Genomic DNA, 12818 nt, shown 5'->3' on the forward strand with positions numbered 1-12818 from the left:
ACATCAAATATGCAATAATATATTGTTTCCATGTGATATATCAGCCATTTCAGTTACTTATTTGATGTTCTAAAATAGTCTTAAAGTTTTAGACTATATTTGTGGATTAGCCTATATTAGCTAATAGCCTTAAGTCAGTTAATCTGTCTTTCCATTTATATTTAACCATGAATAGTGGTTTTGATGTTATCATTAAATCAATTATAAACTAAAAACATTATTACACGAGGAATATCAAACGACAGAAGTTTTATAGGGCATCGGTCTGTGTAAATCAGTGCCACCTTTATAAAACAAGCAATTTTATATTCGTTCTTTGTGACATATCCCTCTATTTAATGTCTTGTTTGTGCATCTAGATTGTTTTAGTGCAATTTAAATGTTATTTACTTATTTAATTTTTTTATTTTTTATAAAATGTTTCTGATGAACTGTTATGTGTTCAGACTGATTTATTAAATAGATTAAATGATACACAAAATAATGAAATTAACATAATATGGAGAAATTCTAAAACCAAAATCAATAATCAATCTCAAATGTACTTGATCTGTAAACTTCTTAGAGAAGCAGCAGTCAGTGGAGGAGCCCCGGACGCTCTGGATGAGGATCATGCCCAGGCTCGTGGACAACAGCAGCTTTTCCTCGTTTTCCTCCCACTCCATAACATGGCTGGAATGAGGAGCATGTTCAGCAGTGGGTGATCCAGGCGGGGTGGAACAGGGAGCGCCACAGTAATTTGTGCTGTAAAACTGGAGAACACATAGAGACACCATAAATTAAGGCCAGGGGTTTTCAACCTTCTAGATGTTATGGACCCCCGAATATGAAAATCCAAGTTTTATTATTAACTTCAATTTTATATGTATATTTAAAAAATCTGATTATTCCTAATATTATTATTTTTTGCATTATTATTGATCTATAATTAATATATATAATATGTTAATCGATTATGTAAATCTTATTTAGGCGTACTTGATCATTTATTTTATACAAAAGTATGTATTCATCTTAATAACATTTCTATTTTTCTTCTATCCTATTAAATTGAAATTTTCTTAATTATTATTTTTATTTTTATTAGTTGACATTTTTATAATTGTTCGCTAAACAGGGACGCTTATCTAAGTATGTTTTAAATTAATCTATCTGCCATTGTTCTTTTAAACAAGAAATGTTGCTATTTTTAATCAATTGCAGACATTTAGATAATTTTTATTATGTGTTATTTCAAATGTGTGTGTGTCAGTGTGTGTATGTGCGCGCGCGCTCGTGTGTGTAGCTGTCAGTCCGTCAGTTGGGCAGTGCGGATGAGCCGGATACACCAACTTCTAGCAATATCACAGACAAAATTCACACCGATTTTGGACTCGGACACCTTCCACTCTCGGAATACTGGCTTCGTCTAAAAATAAACACCTTTTCGGGGCAGACAAGCGGCAGAGAAAGAAAGTGGGAGTGGGATTTTGCTTGAGACATATTTGAAGGGTTGTAGGCTTAGCCTGACTGGGGCGAGCTAGCATGCTAATGGAGCAGCGCCGCAGTGGATGCCTCTCCACCCGCTGTTTTTTCCTCAAATTACACTGACGCCGTTCAGATTACATTTTTTATTTGTTTCCAGCTGGTTCCGTCAGTATTTCTTCTAATTTACCCTAAACGGGGTGTTAAGAGGGGCTGGCTTGGGAGGCTAACGATTTAGCAAGTAAGGAAGGCTTACTGATGAAGTCTTAAGGGGATTTTGCTTTTTACGCTTGAGAACTTACAAATAACACCGCGTTTTGCTCTTAACTTTCATGTTATATGTAACGGCAGACTGTTTTAGCGCATTTGGCGAGTTATTCTTCTGTCTAGAGAGCTAATAGTTGAGTTGGTACAGCTAGCTGGCTGCGGTTAGCTAACTGAACGTTATGCCAAATTATATTTTACTAAGAGACAGTTAGGACACCACTAGCTTAATTAAAGCACTTGTCACTGTGTGATAGTTAATTTATTGTTATACAACAAACAATGGCCTCGGCTAGTAACACTGTCTCATCGTTTGCGAGCAAAACAAAAACGAAGAAGAAACACTTCGTGGCTCAGAAAGTGAAGCTGTTTCGTGCCAGCGACCCTCTGCTCAGTGTTCTCATGTGGGGAATTAACCATTCGGTGAGTGAAATCTGCAGCCTTTTCCTTTGTGTTTGTGTCCGTTATTGATCAGCGCATTACAATTAAGAGGCAAAGAGAACTTTAGGGTGTCTTTCAACCCGCAGTTGGCACCTTCTGTTTGGTACATGGTCTTCATGATCATCAGAGGGCTGCTTTGATTCTTTTATGTTGCTTAACCATCAGTTTAATGCATAACATTTTAATTTGCTCCGTAAAACAGTTGCATATCCTTATGTGGTTATAGGAAGTTCAATGGTTGTAAAACAATTGCAAAAATGAGGTTTAATTATTAATTTATTAATCTCCAGCGATCTATGATGATTTATATTTATTTTTAAGTAAAACAATAAAGAAGATTGCAAGTTAACATATACTGCCATTTTTAGAGTTTTTATATATATATATATATATATATATATATATATATATATATATATATATATATATATATATATATATATATATATATATGCAAAACAAGATTAATTCCTCATAGTGCATGAAGTACTTAGGAAGTGAAACTGTTGGTCTGTGCAAAAAACCAAACATTAATTTTTATGTTATTAACTTTTATTAATATTTTGCAAAGTGTGTTCGAAACTGTCACACAATGATGTGTGTGTGTGTTTGTGCTCAAACTCACACCTGAGGTTGCATTGTTTGTTTATATCTTATATACTGTAGGTTGCAGCCTGCAGCATAAGTACATCAACCTATTTGATGAACAATACAACACATCCATCCTGAATAGCTGTTGTAAATAAACTGTTGTAAACTCCTGTGCAAATTTGTGCCTGCACATACATGATGTATGTGATGATGGATATACGCTAAGAAGTTTATTCTCTAGATTGTCGTGAGTCAGGACTGTTTTCTAAAACTGAATAAAGGTTAATGTTGCAAGTAATGTTTAGTTTCTTGCACAGAGCCAATTTATTATAGTGAGCCACAAGTGTTGTATATTCCTTTTTTTACTTTCAACTATTGACTTAATTTTTAAGGATCACCCCAGTTTAGCTAAAATGTTTGTTAAATGTTTTTCTAAAGAAAAAAAAAAGTCCTGTACATCTTGTATGGCCTGGGGGTGAGTAAATTAACAGCAACATTTCAAATTTAGATGATATATCCCTTAAGGCTGTAAAGTTGTAAGCCTTCATATTTGGTATGTAAGGAATCTCATTTGTAAGGTTTCTATGTCCTTTTACGTGCATGCAAAGACGTTGCAAAATAATATCTGTATCAGTAGTGGAGTTGTGGGTGAGTAATCATTTCCTGTTGGAAGTTTTGGTTGCAAGATGATAAGCTGAAGCAAGACTCATCTCAGCTGCTACTGACTCTTCTACTAGTTGCAACATTTAGCTGTCGTTAAAGGAAAAAACAACTTTGCTAATGTATTTGTTTTTGGGTATATACAGTTTTAAATGATTATATTAGTCGAGGTGATGCATAGCAGTATTTAGTCTTTACAGAAATCAGCAACATTCTGATAGTCCATATACTTTTAATGTGACATGCGGTTGCCCCCTCCAGCTGTTTCTGATGTTGCTCTGAATGAGCTGTCACAAACCAATCATACTGCATTCTTTTAGGGTTCAACACAAAGCTTTTTTTTTAAATGTCATTCTTTATTGTTGCATCTTGTTTTCAGTTTTGTACTTTTTCTACACTGTCTGGTGACATTTTCCGAATGTTTAGATGTCTGAGACATTAAATTTATTTATTTTCCAGTCACACATACCACCCTTAAGGGTCATTTTCTGCTTTATTTGTATATTTACAGAGGATAAATGTAGCCTACATGGATGGTTGACATTTAAGAAAATGTTCCAACAGACAAGGCATGAAAATAACATGGCTATTTGTATTATACTTAAAGCCTCTTGTAAAAGCCTTACCTGCCTGTCACAAGAAAAAAGAAAACATATAGGAAAGTAAGGGTAAAATTCTTCATCATCCTTCTGTGTACAGGTATGTAAAATAAAATATTTGCATTCTTGAAAATACAACATTTGATTTTATAATTAATTATTTTCTGTCGGATGGGTAAAATCTAGTGATTTTACTACAGTGTTATATCATATTAGTCTTTTAATATGTCAGCAAGTAATGTATGTAAACTATAGTTTAATTGAATGCCATCGGTTTTCGTGGTTTAAAAAATAATGCTGAAAGTTTTGTAGCGACTTCTTCTGCATTTTATGACCTATTTAAATGGATTATCAAAAACACAAAACAATGATACTTTTGGGAAAAGTCTAGCACATGTATGAATGAAATTTACATTTAAACATGTAAACATGTAAAAAGTTTAAACCTAATATAAAATGTAAAGAAAAAGCATGAATGAATCTTTCACAATAGCGGACATTAAAACGAAAGAACAAATTTCCATTTCAAGCTGAACATAAGCAGAAAAGGTTTTGTATTATGTAAAAGTGTTGAACCACAGCGGCTTGTTAGGTTGTTTTGCATGATATAAACATCAACAGCGAGCTGTGGTGCATTGTGCCATGGGTCATAGCGGAGGTCAGCTCTTGGTCTTGCAGGACTGGAATGGAATTAGAAAGAGGGGGAGGCCAAAAATCACAAGAGACAAGCGGAGAACAGATCCCTTCTTATCTGTGACAGCCCCATCAGTTAAAAACATTGACTGCCACTGGCCAGAGCTAACCACGCTACTACATTTCTAAAGGCTGCAAATGGGGCCTTGGAACCTAGTACTGGAAATTTTAGATATCATGCAACTCATGTGGTCAAGAAAGTTGAGGGTGGAGTAGTTGGTGCAGCTCTCTGGTGCTTACTCTGCTAATGAATCATGCATGCAGCTGCAGGCCCTCACTGAGCTCAGACTACTAAACAGAAAAGCAGCAGCAGCTCTTGACCACTAAGGACCACAATGCTTGAATTTGATTAGCAAACCAGTGAATGGGGAATATAATGTAACCTTATTCAATCTCGTATTAAGGAGCATCTCCGCTTTTGTATGTCTAAATTGTGTATGCATTGAAATTGATACGAGAATTAATGCTCAAAAAGAGGATATTGAGATGATTACAAAGGCAAACAGGCAGTGGGAAGTGGTTGTTTTATTCACTCATGGCTGTTGCATTACCCTCCCCTTTCTGCTTACTCAGTACAGGTCTTTACGCTCTCTTAATCTCTTTATCTCTTACTTTTCTCTTTGTTAAGCCTTCCAAGCTTCCCAGACTCTCCCACCCTGACCAAGAGTTGCTCTGTCTATGTCTGGATTGCATAAGGAGTTTCTAAAAATACTTAAGATACAGCAGCCGATCTGTGGCACTGGGAAAATAGACATACTATTTTATTTTTACACCGCCTAAGGCAAAGACTGATCGTCTTCAAAGTCTTTAAAGCTCAAATCAGACCGCTTTGATTAGATGGTTTTTTTACATGTTCTTCTCAGTAACGTGCATTTCTGCTCAACTGCTTGTGGGATGCTATTTGCGATTTTCTTTGCTGTAGGCGTATCAGCTTCAACTAAAAACGTCATGCTACTTCTTATCTGTGTAGCTAGTAAGAGAAGATAAACCAAAACTATCAGTTCATTCTGTTTTTATTACCTATCAGTACCTATACACAAATTAAGTGTGCCTGAGTTTGTTATTCGTGGGAGGGCAGCGCAGGTGAGTGACCTGGATAACAGATTTACTTCAACCTTAAGTTGTAGAAGATCAACATTAAGCTCTGATTTGATCACGCACATCCTAACTGCTACCCTTTAAACAAACTAATAAGACTGCAGATGACTTCTGGATTTAGAAGTTTTTTTTTTTCAATACACGGCTCATTAATAAGGACTGCCCGATGGCCGGGGGCCAGCCAAAGAGACGCTTGGGGCAGTAGACAGCATTGCTACTGGCCCGATCTGTTTAATTTTGGATGTTTAATTTGCCTTTGACTATTTGTCAATTGTGTGCAAATACAAAAAAAAAAGTAACAATTTGTGTTTTCAAGCCTTTAAATGCTTCTCTTGTCTTCTCTGTGATGTTGTAAACAACATATTGCTTTTCGGTTGCTCTTATCTGATTGGATGTTGTGAGCATGTTATTTATTTGGTGGGCATGGTGTACGGGTCGTTCACATATCATATGAGAAGCACTTCTCACAAAACAGATGTTTTATACTAAGGGTGTCACGATCCTCCAAATTCTCGATTCGATTACATTTTCGATTCTGAAGGCACGATTCGGTTCGATTTTCGATTATGAATAGTTAATTAATTAATGACTAATTAATTATTTTTAGCCTACTGTTTAAACTACCTGACCTGCATGGTCTTTGTTTTACCCATAAACAAATCATACAGTAAATGAATAAAGGCAAGTTACACACATAATTACCACCTGTCAATCACTTTTTCTGCGGGACTCGTGAATAGGCAGTGATCTGTGTCGTTATAATGGCGTCGGTAAAAAAAGACTCACAACCAACAGGAACCAGCCAACAGTATCTGAAGTGTTCGCTAAAATGACTAAGTACAAGTGAGTGAAAGATTGAAGCAGTCCTCTGACTGCCTGGACCTGCTGTCTGGAGCGCATGGCTGTGAGTGCGTCTGTGTCTGTGTGGTCACGTGATGTGCATTTTCAGAGGTAGAGAGGAAGGAGGGCTGCTCAGAAATGCTACACACCACTGTGGATGTCAAATCGTTGTCGTTCTAAAATGCCATTTAAAAACAAAGACAGTGTAAACAGGGCCTGAGTGTGTCCTTTTTCGCGAGCGGATTTGCAACGGGGGCGGGCGGAGGATCGCGATGCCGGTGTTGTTTATCGGACGAACCATACGTAATACGTACATAGCAGAGCTTGCAAAACTGTGTTTTTTTTGTCGACAACACGAACGTTGTCAACATAACTCACTGGAAATCCAAAATGCTTACACACCGGCGACTTCATTGAAAGAGGAGAGGGTTTAAGTTCTGTCGACGGGTCTCCTGCTTCTGCAGTTTAACAAGCACTGCAACAAGCCTGATATTTTCCCGCTTGGCAAGCCAAGCTAACGTGACATGGGGGCGTGGCAGCATCGACGATTCTATTTTTTGATTCGATAATCGAAATTGAGCATAAATTTCAATCGACACCCCTATTTTATAAAAAAAAAATACTTGCGTATAAATGTTTATTATTTACCTTTAATAATGAACATGATTAGGTTATAACTGCAAATCAATGATGCAAAATAGATGCAAGTCAATGTACAATGAGCTGTAACGTCTGTAATTACATAAAATACATAAATGCAACATATATGAACACATACAGACCCGTAGAGTCTCTGATATGTTACCAATTACAGAAAAACTACACACAGCATAGATTTAGTCCTTAGTTGGGTTTAAAACAACACGCAACATATAGCCCAGGCAGTGCAAACCTCTCATCGCTGTCTTTAATCTTCAGCAGCACATGTAACCTCTGTTAGAAAGTAATTCCGTCATTCTGAGTTCATAATGGGTCAAAAGGTGATGATAAAAGTTGAAGATGGCAGCTTGTTCATGTTTTAGGTTGCTAAAACAATCATTTGCTTCTTTGTTTTTTCCAGCTTCACCTTTATTTTTGGTACCCTTTTGCTGTGATAGTTACTCTTTGCAAAGGGTACCCAAAAAGTGGTACGGTACGTTTCGCTTTTAGGTAACTTTTGACATTGGAAAAGGCCATTAAAGCGTACCGAACCGTACCATACCATACCACTCAGTGGAAATAGGCCATTTCATTTTTTAAATTTTAAATCTAGATTCACAGATGTTTTATTTGGCACATTGTTTAAAATGTGTGGCTGATTTAGACTTCTGCATCAAGCGCATGTGTTTGCTCTGGCAAAGTTGCATAGCCCTTGCCGTTGCTGATGCCGACGCGCACCTCTCAAAAAATTTAACTACACGTCTCAATGACTTATAGCGCAAGCTCTGTGATTGGCTGGTTTGGTAGCGCTGTCGAGTGTGGGTGAGACCAAGAGCTGCGCAAACCCGTTGGAGTGAGTGTTTACAAGTGTGGAGTCCAGTGAAGGAGCTCTAAATCCAGAGGGAGCTTACCTTATCATTAATGTTGTTGCACGTCTGCTGGTTCCCACCACTAAATGAGCGAGTTTTAGCTACTTTTACATTAAGTTTGCGTTCAGAAAAAAACAAAACACCAGCAAAAAAACTCGACACAGAAGAACATAACAACCTCACCGCTAGCTAGCACTTGGGAAATGCTATTGCAGCGCAACACAAACAGTGCGCAGAAGTAAAAATGCACGGCAACGTGCAAGGCAGGCACCGTGGGTTATGACAATCACACGATGCAGAAGTATAAATCAGCCTTAAGAAATAGCTGCTCAATTTATTTATTTATTTTTTTTGGTGGGGTCAGTGAAAATATTGGCTGGGCAAGTAGAAATCTGAAACACTGGCCCGAACAGGCCAGTAAAAAATCCTTAGTGTTGAACGCTGCAATAAATATTTTTGTTGCTGTTGCTATGTTTTAACAAAGTGTGTCTGAACCTGTGATGATGAACTCTTGTTTTAGATAGTCTTATGAAACTTAGATCTGAGGTTTTAATGCATGCGAGAAAACTTTGAATAGCCTCAAATGTGACCTTTAGGGCTGTCTACAAGGTTTTGAATGAGCCTTTTGGTTAGATGAATTCCTTCCTGTTTTTCAGGGCACTTTTTGTATGAAAATGCCCTGGTTATGGATTTTTTAAATTTAACCATTTATGCAGTGTGTAACACACCTCTACGTGAATAAAAACATCCAGCTGAGGTTTACATCTGAAAGAGCACTGTTTATAAAGTTATTGACTCAAAGAAAGGGTTGACTCAGAGCTATTAACATGTTAACCTTCATACGAAGCTTTAGCTGTTTGATCTTGATGTCTGAACGAAACAATGCTATTGTCATTGTTATACTTGCAGATATGATGAAAAATAGAGCAATATGCTGTGTAGCATCTTTAGTGCTTAATCAATACGTTTCTACATTGGGCTCACACATACTCTGTAGCATGACTGCTTGTTGCTTCAACGCTGTCTTAAAAACCATGATAAGCTTTCTGTTTCTGACATGCGCTGCATTTGTTCAGCTATTTATTTAAAAATAAATAGCTGAACAAATATGTATTGGGGTCATTGGGTAAAAATAAATGCAATGAAGGTGTTTTTTTCTCCTCCAAAAGCCAGATGGCACTGTCTCTCACATGGAAACTGTAAAGAGCCACGCAAGATCAAGTGGCATAGATAATTAAACTGCTTTTATTGATTTATAATAATAATGTGGTATAATAATGATTTCATTTTAAACTCTTGACTGTAAGTATGAGGCAAGTTTTTTAGTAAAACCTGTTGTTAAATAGGCTATTTTCATATGCTTTCATGTAGAACTGCTCAATATATGGTTTCAGCATCGATATCACAATGAGCAAATCCGCAACAGTCACATCGCAAGATATGCAGCGTTGAGTCTGAATTATAGTTGACCAGAATACACGTGGTTTGTAGAGTCACTGCTAAGTTTAAACATAATCGAGTGAAAGTTTAGCATTTGCTTGTGTTTTTGAGGCCTGTGACTGAGCATTTCAAGAGTTTAGAACGTTTGGGCACAAAATTTAGTTTGTCGGTGTAACATAGATGAATTTTATTTAATTATGTGTAATTTATCCAATTTAGGCAAAAAATTGTTTTTGTTGTTTTATGGAAAAAGTAACAAAATAAGAAAAGCATTTTTCCATTGTGATTATAAAATTTCTGGACCCTGATACTGTTAGACATCCCTGAAATCTGTAAAATAGAGCTATAAAAACATCTTATGAAACTCTATTCATATCACAATATCTATAGCAGAAAAAAATATTGCAATATCAGATTTTTAATATCAGAAGTTAACAGCAACACTGCCACTTCGCTCTCAGCCAGTGAGAGTGAATCGCATAATGATTCTCCTTGATTTCTGGATTGCACTGATTAAATCACCCACTCATGGGGCTTGTCAGTGAGCCATGTCTCTGTGTAGTAAAGGCTGCTCCATTTGAAAGCAGGTGTTTCAGGTTTACAGCTGATTACCAAGCCTTCAATCAGCTCTGATTATTTGTACAGCCCTATGATTAACAGTTTTGACCATTAAAATAATCAATGGACGTTGTTGTGTACTATGTAAACAATATGGTCCCTGCAAAACAACTTTTGACATGGTATCACCTATTTTTATCCACATTTTGGATATGCACATAAAAATGGTTGATGGAAACGCCGAGATGCGCATCAATTTTGAAAATGTGCTTAACTGAGTTGGATAAACCTTTTATTCGATAAGCAAAGATGCACATAAACTACAATTGGAACACTTACACTGAACAAATTTCAGTATGCGCGTTGAATGGACCAATCAGCCAGCTGAGCATATTAAAAAACATCTGAAAAGTTGTTTTGGTTATCCTAAAATTTCATAACTATTTTAGTAGTGTTATTGAACCTCCAGTCAAAAGCATCTGTGCTCCGTGTCTCATGCCGTTAAACGCCACCACGCATTCACTGCATGTTGACATTGTCTTCTGAGGCACAAGTCATTTATTAAATAAGGAAAAGATTCATGCAGCTTTTCCTAACGCAGTACTGTAAACTCTGTTTTTACTTAATTTGGCGCCAGTAAATCAGGAAGAGATGTTTTTGTTCTCTTTGACTCATTGGATGGAAAGCTGCTTAAAGCTGCGGTCACACTAGAGTTTAAGCTAGCGAAATTTTGCCGTACGTCGCTGTGAAAAGGGGCGGGATTAAACTATGTTTAGACATTTAAAAAAGCAAATGATTGGTCCATTTATAAAATTTCTGTCCAGAGAGGTCATGTTTTGATCCTTGATTGGTCTCATGCATTGAAGTGATGCGATTTCACAGTTCAGAGTTCACCAACTTGAACTTTCCAACGCAGCGATCTGCGAAACATGGCGCACAAGCTTGCGTTTCCGGTCTGACGCATACGCGTGTCTATAAATGGAAGTCTATGGGGAGAAGTCCAGTGTGACCACAGCTTTATTCGCATGTGTTTTATGCAATATTTCTAAGGATAAGTATTGTTAAGGTTTTAAAGGTATTACTACTTTTATCGATACCACTTATCGGTTCAGTACTTTAACGGTTCTCGTATCGTTACTTTTTTTTTTGTTTTTTTTTTATGAAAAAGCTAAATTAACAGAATTAACCACACTTTAATTTATCATTACGTTTTTTGATATAAAATAAAACAAAACCAATAATTGTAAAACAAATAAATCTTTTTTCCCTGTAAAAGAATGCACAATGGTTTGAAGGAAAATGACCATTTTTCTGGATAAAAATCAACATATTTGCCTTTTCTGGCCGAAGTCGGCATCTTTCTTGGTTTATTGTGCTCCCTGCAGTTAAAAATACCCTCTTTCACATGAATTAGTTAACTGTTTTGTGAGTTAGCTGTGTTTTTAATACAGTTTTTTTAGCATCTTGCAATGTAAAAATAAGCATTTTTTTTCTCCATAATTTCTTAAGAAACATAGTTTATTACTAGGCTATTTTTAGGCTATATATTGGTAAATACAGCTGACGTAAAAGCGTTTTTAATGTTTGATTTATTTAGGTTACTGCAGAAAAAAACGGTTTTCAATGTAACCGAATGTGTGATTGCTTGCGTTTCCGCTTATACAAGAAAACAGCTGGTTGCGTTTGTTGCAACAGGCATTGTCGCTGTTTACTCGGAAAATACAACCTATTTGGTTCATTCCGCAAGCTTACAAGCTGAATGTGCACGCGAGTCTGTGTCGCAAGCTTTGTGTGTGCACTTAGCGTGAGCCTCCGCTGAGTGCGCCCGCACAGCCGAAAACTGTGAAGGTTTTTATACTTGACACGCTCGCTTTAAACACAAGCATTTCTCAAGTGAGATTGCCAACTGTGCAGAAAAAGCTGGTCAGTTAAATTAAGCTACTGTAAGTAATGTTTATTCGGCAATAATTATCCAGTATCGATAACAGAACCGTTAACATCAAAACTTATCGATACTTTGGTCTTTTATAATGTAGCATCTATAAAGTACAGAGTTTTAGTACCCATCCCTAGATATTCCAGTTTTGCACATAAATTTAATTAGCATCTTTGGATGGAAACATAGCTGCTCTTACATTTCTTTGCTTTTCATACTTGGCAGGTTTGGTTCAATTAAAGCAAACTGGTGTGAACTTTGATATTCAAACCTTGGTGTGCACTAAAAAAGCAGACCGAGACCCCTGAAAAGATAGGTCTTAAGCCTCTTTAAGATAAACTCTGGAATGGTGTAGTTTGACTAAATTGTGAACACATCATGGACAAAAGACGTCAAAGTCAAGCAAATAACAGGACATGAGGTCACAAGATGTGACCCAAAAAGGGCAGAACACTCAGACCTGTCTATTTTTCAGTTTGAAGAATAACAGCTGAACACTAAGCAGACAAGGACTAAATGTTTTTTTTTTGGTCCCTCAAAGAAACCAAGTGTGAACACACCCGAAATATGAAACAAACCATTTGGATCCTTGTTTTCAGTAAATCTGTTTTGAGCTAGCAATGACGTCTTAAGTTTTGAAACGTACAGGATGTTTTTTTTATAAATCTTTTTACCTCTTGTATGTCAAAAAAATAGGTAGGTACGGGTCACCTTCATCAGGCTTGC

General features: G+C 36.6%; 1 protein-coding gene across 1 annotated transcript in view; it reads left to right on the forward strand.

Moving 5' to 3' along the window:
- The first annotated feature begins 1816 nt into the window (after window positions 1-1816).
- Window positions 1817-12818, forward strand: part of pip4k2aa (phosphatidylinositol-5-phosphate 4-kinase, type II, alpha a) — a 54781-nt gene continuing 43779 nt past the window's right edge. Inside the window, exon 1 of the mRNA NM_001128702.1 lies at window positions 1817-2151. Coding sequence (NP_001122174.1) covers window positions 2011-2151 — 141 coding nt within the window. The 5' untranslated portion in view covers window positions 1817-2010. The remainder of the gene's footprint in view (window positions 2152-12818) is intronic.

The sequence above is a fragment of the Danio rerio genome, chromosome 24 (assembly GCF_049306965.1).
Source record: "Danio rerio strain Tuebingen ecotype United States chromosome 24, GRCz12tu, whole genome shotgun sequence".
Lineage (NCBI taxonomy): Eukaryota > Metazoa > Chordata > Actinopteri > Cypriniformes > Danionidae > Danio > Danio rerio.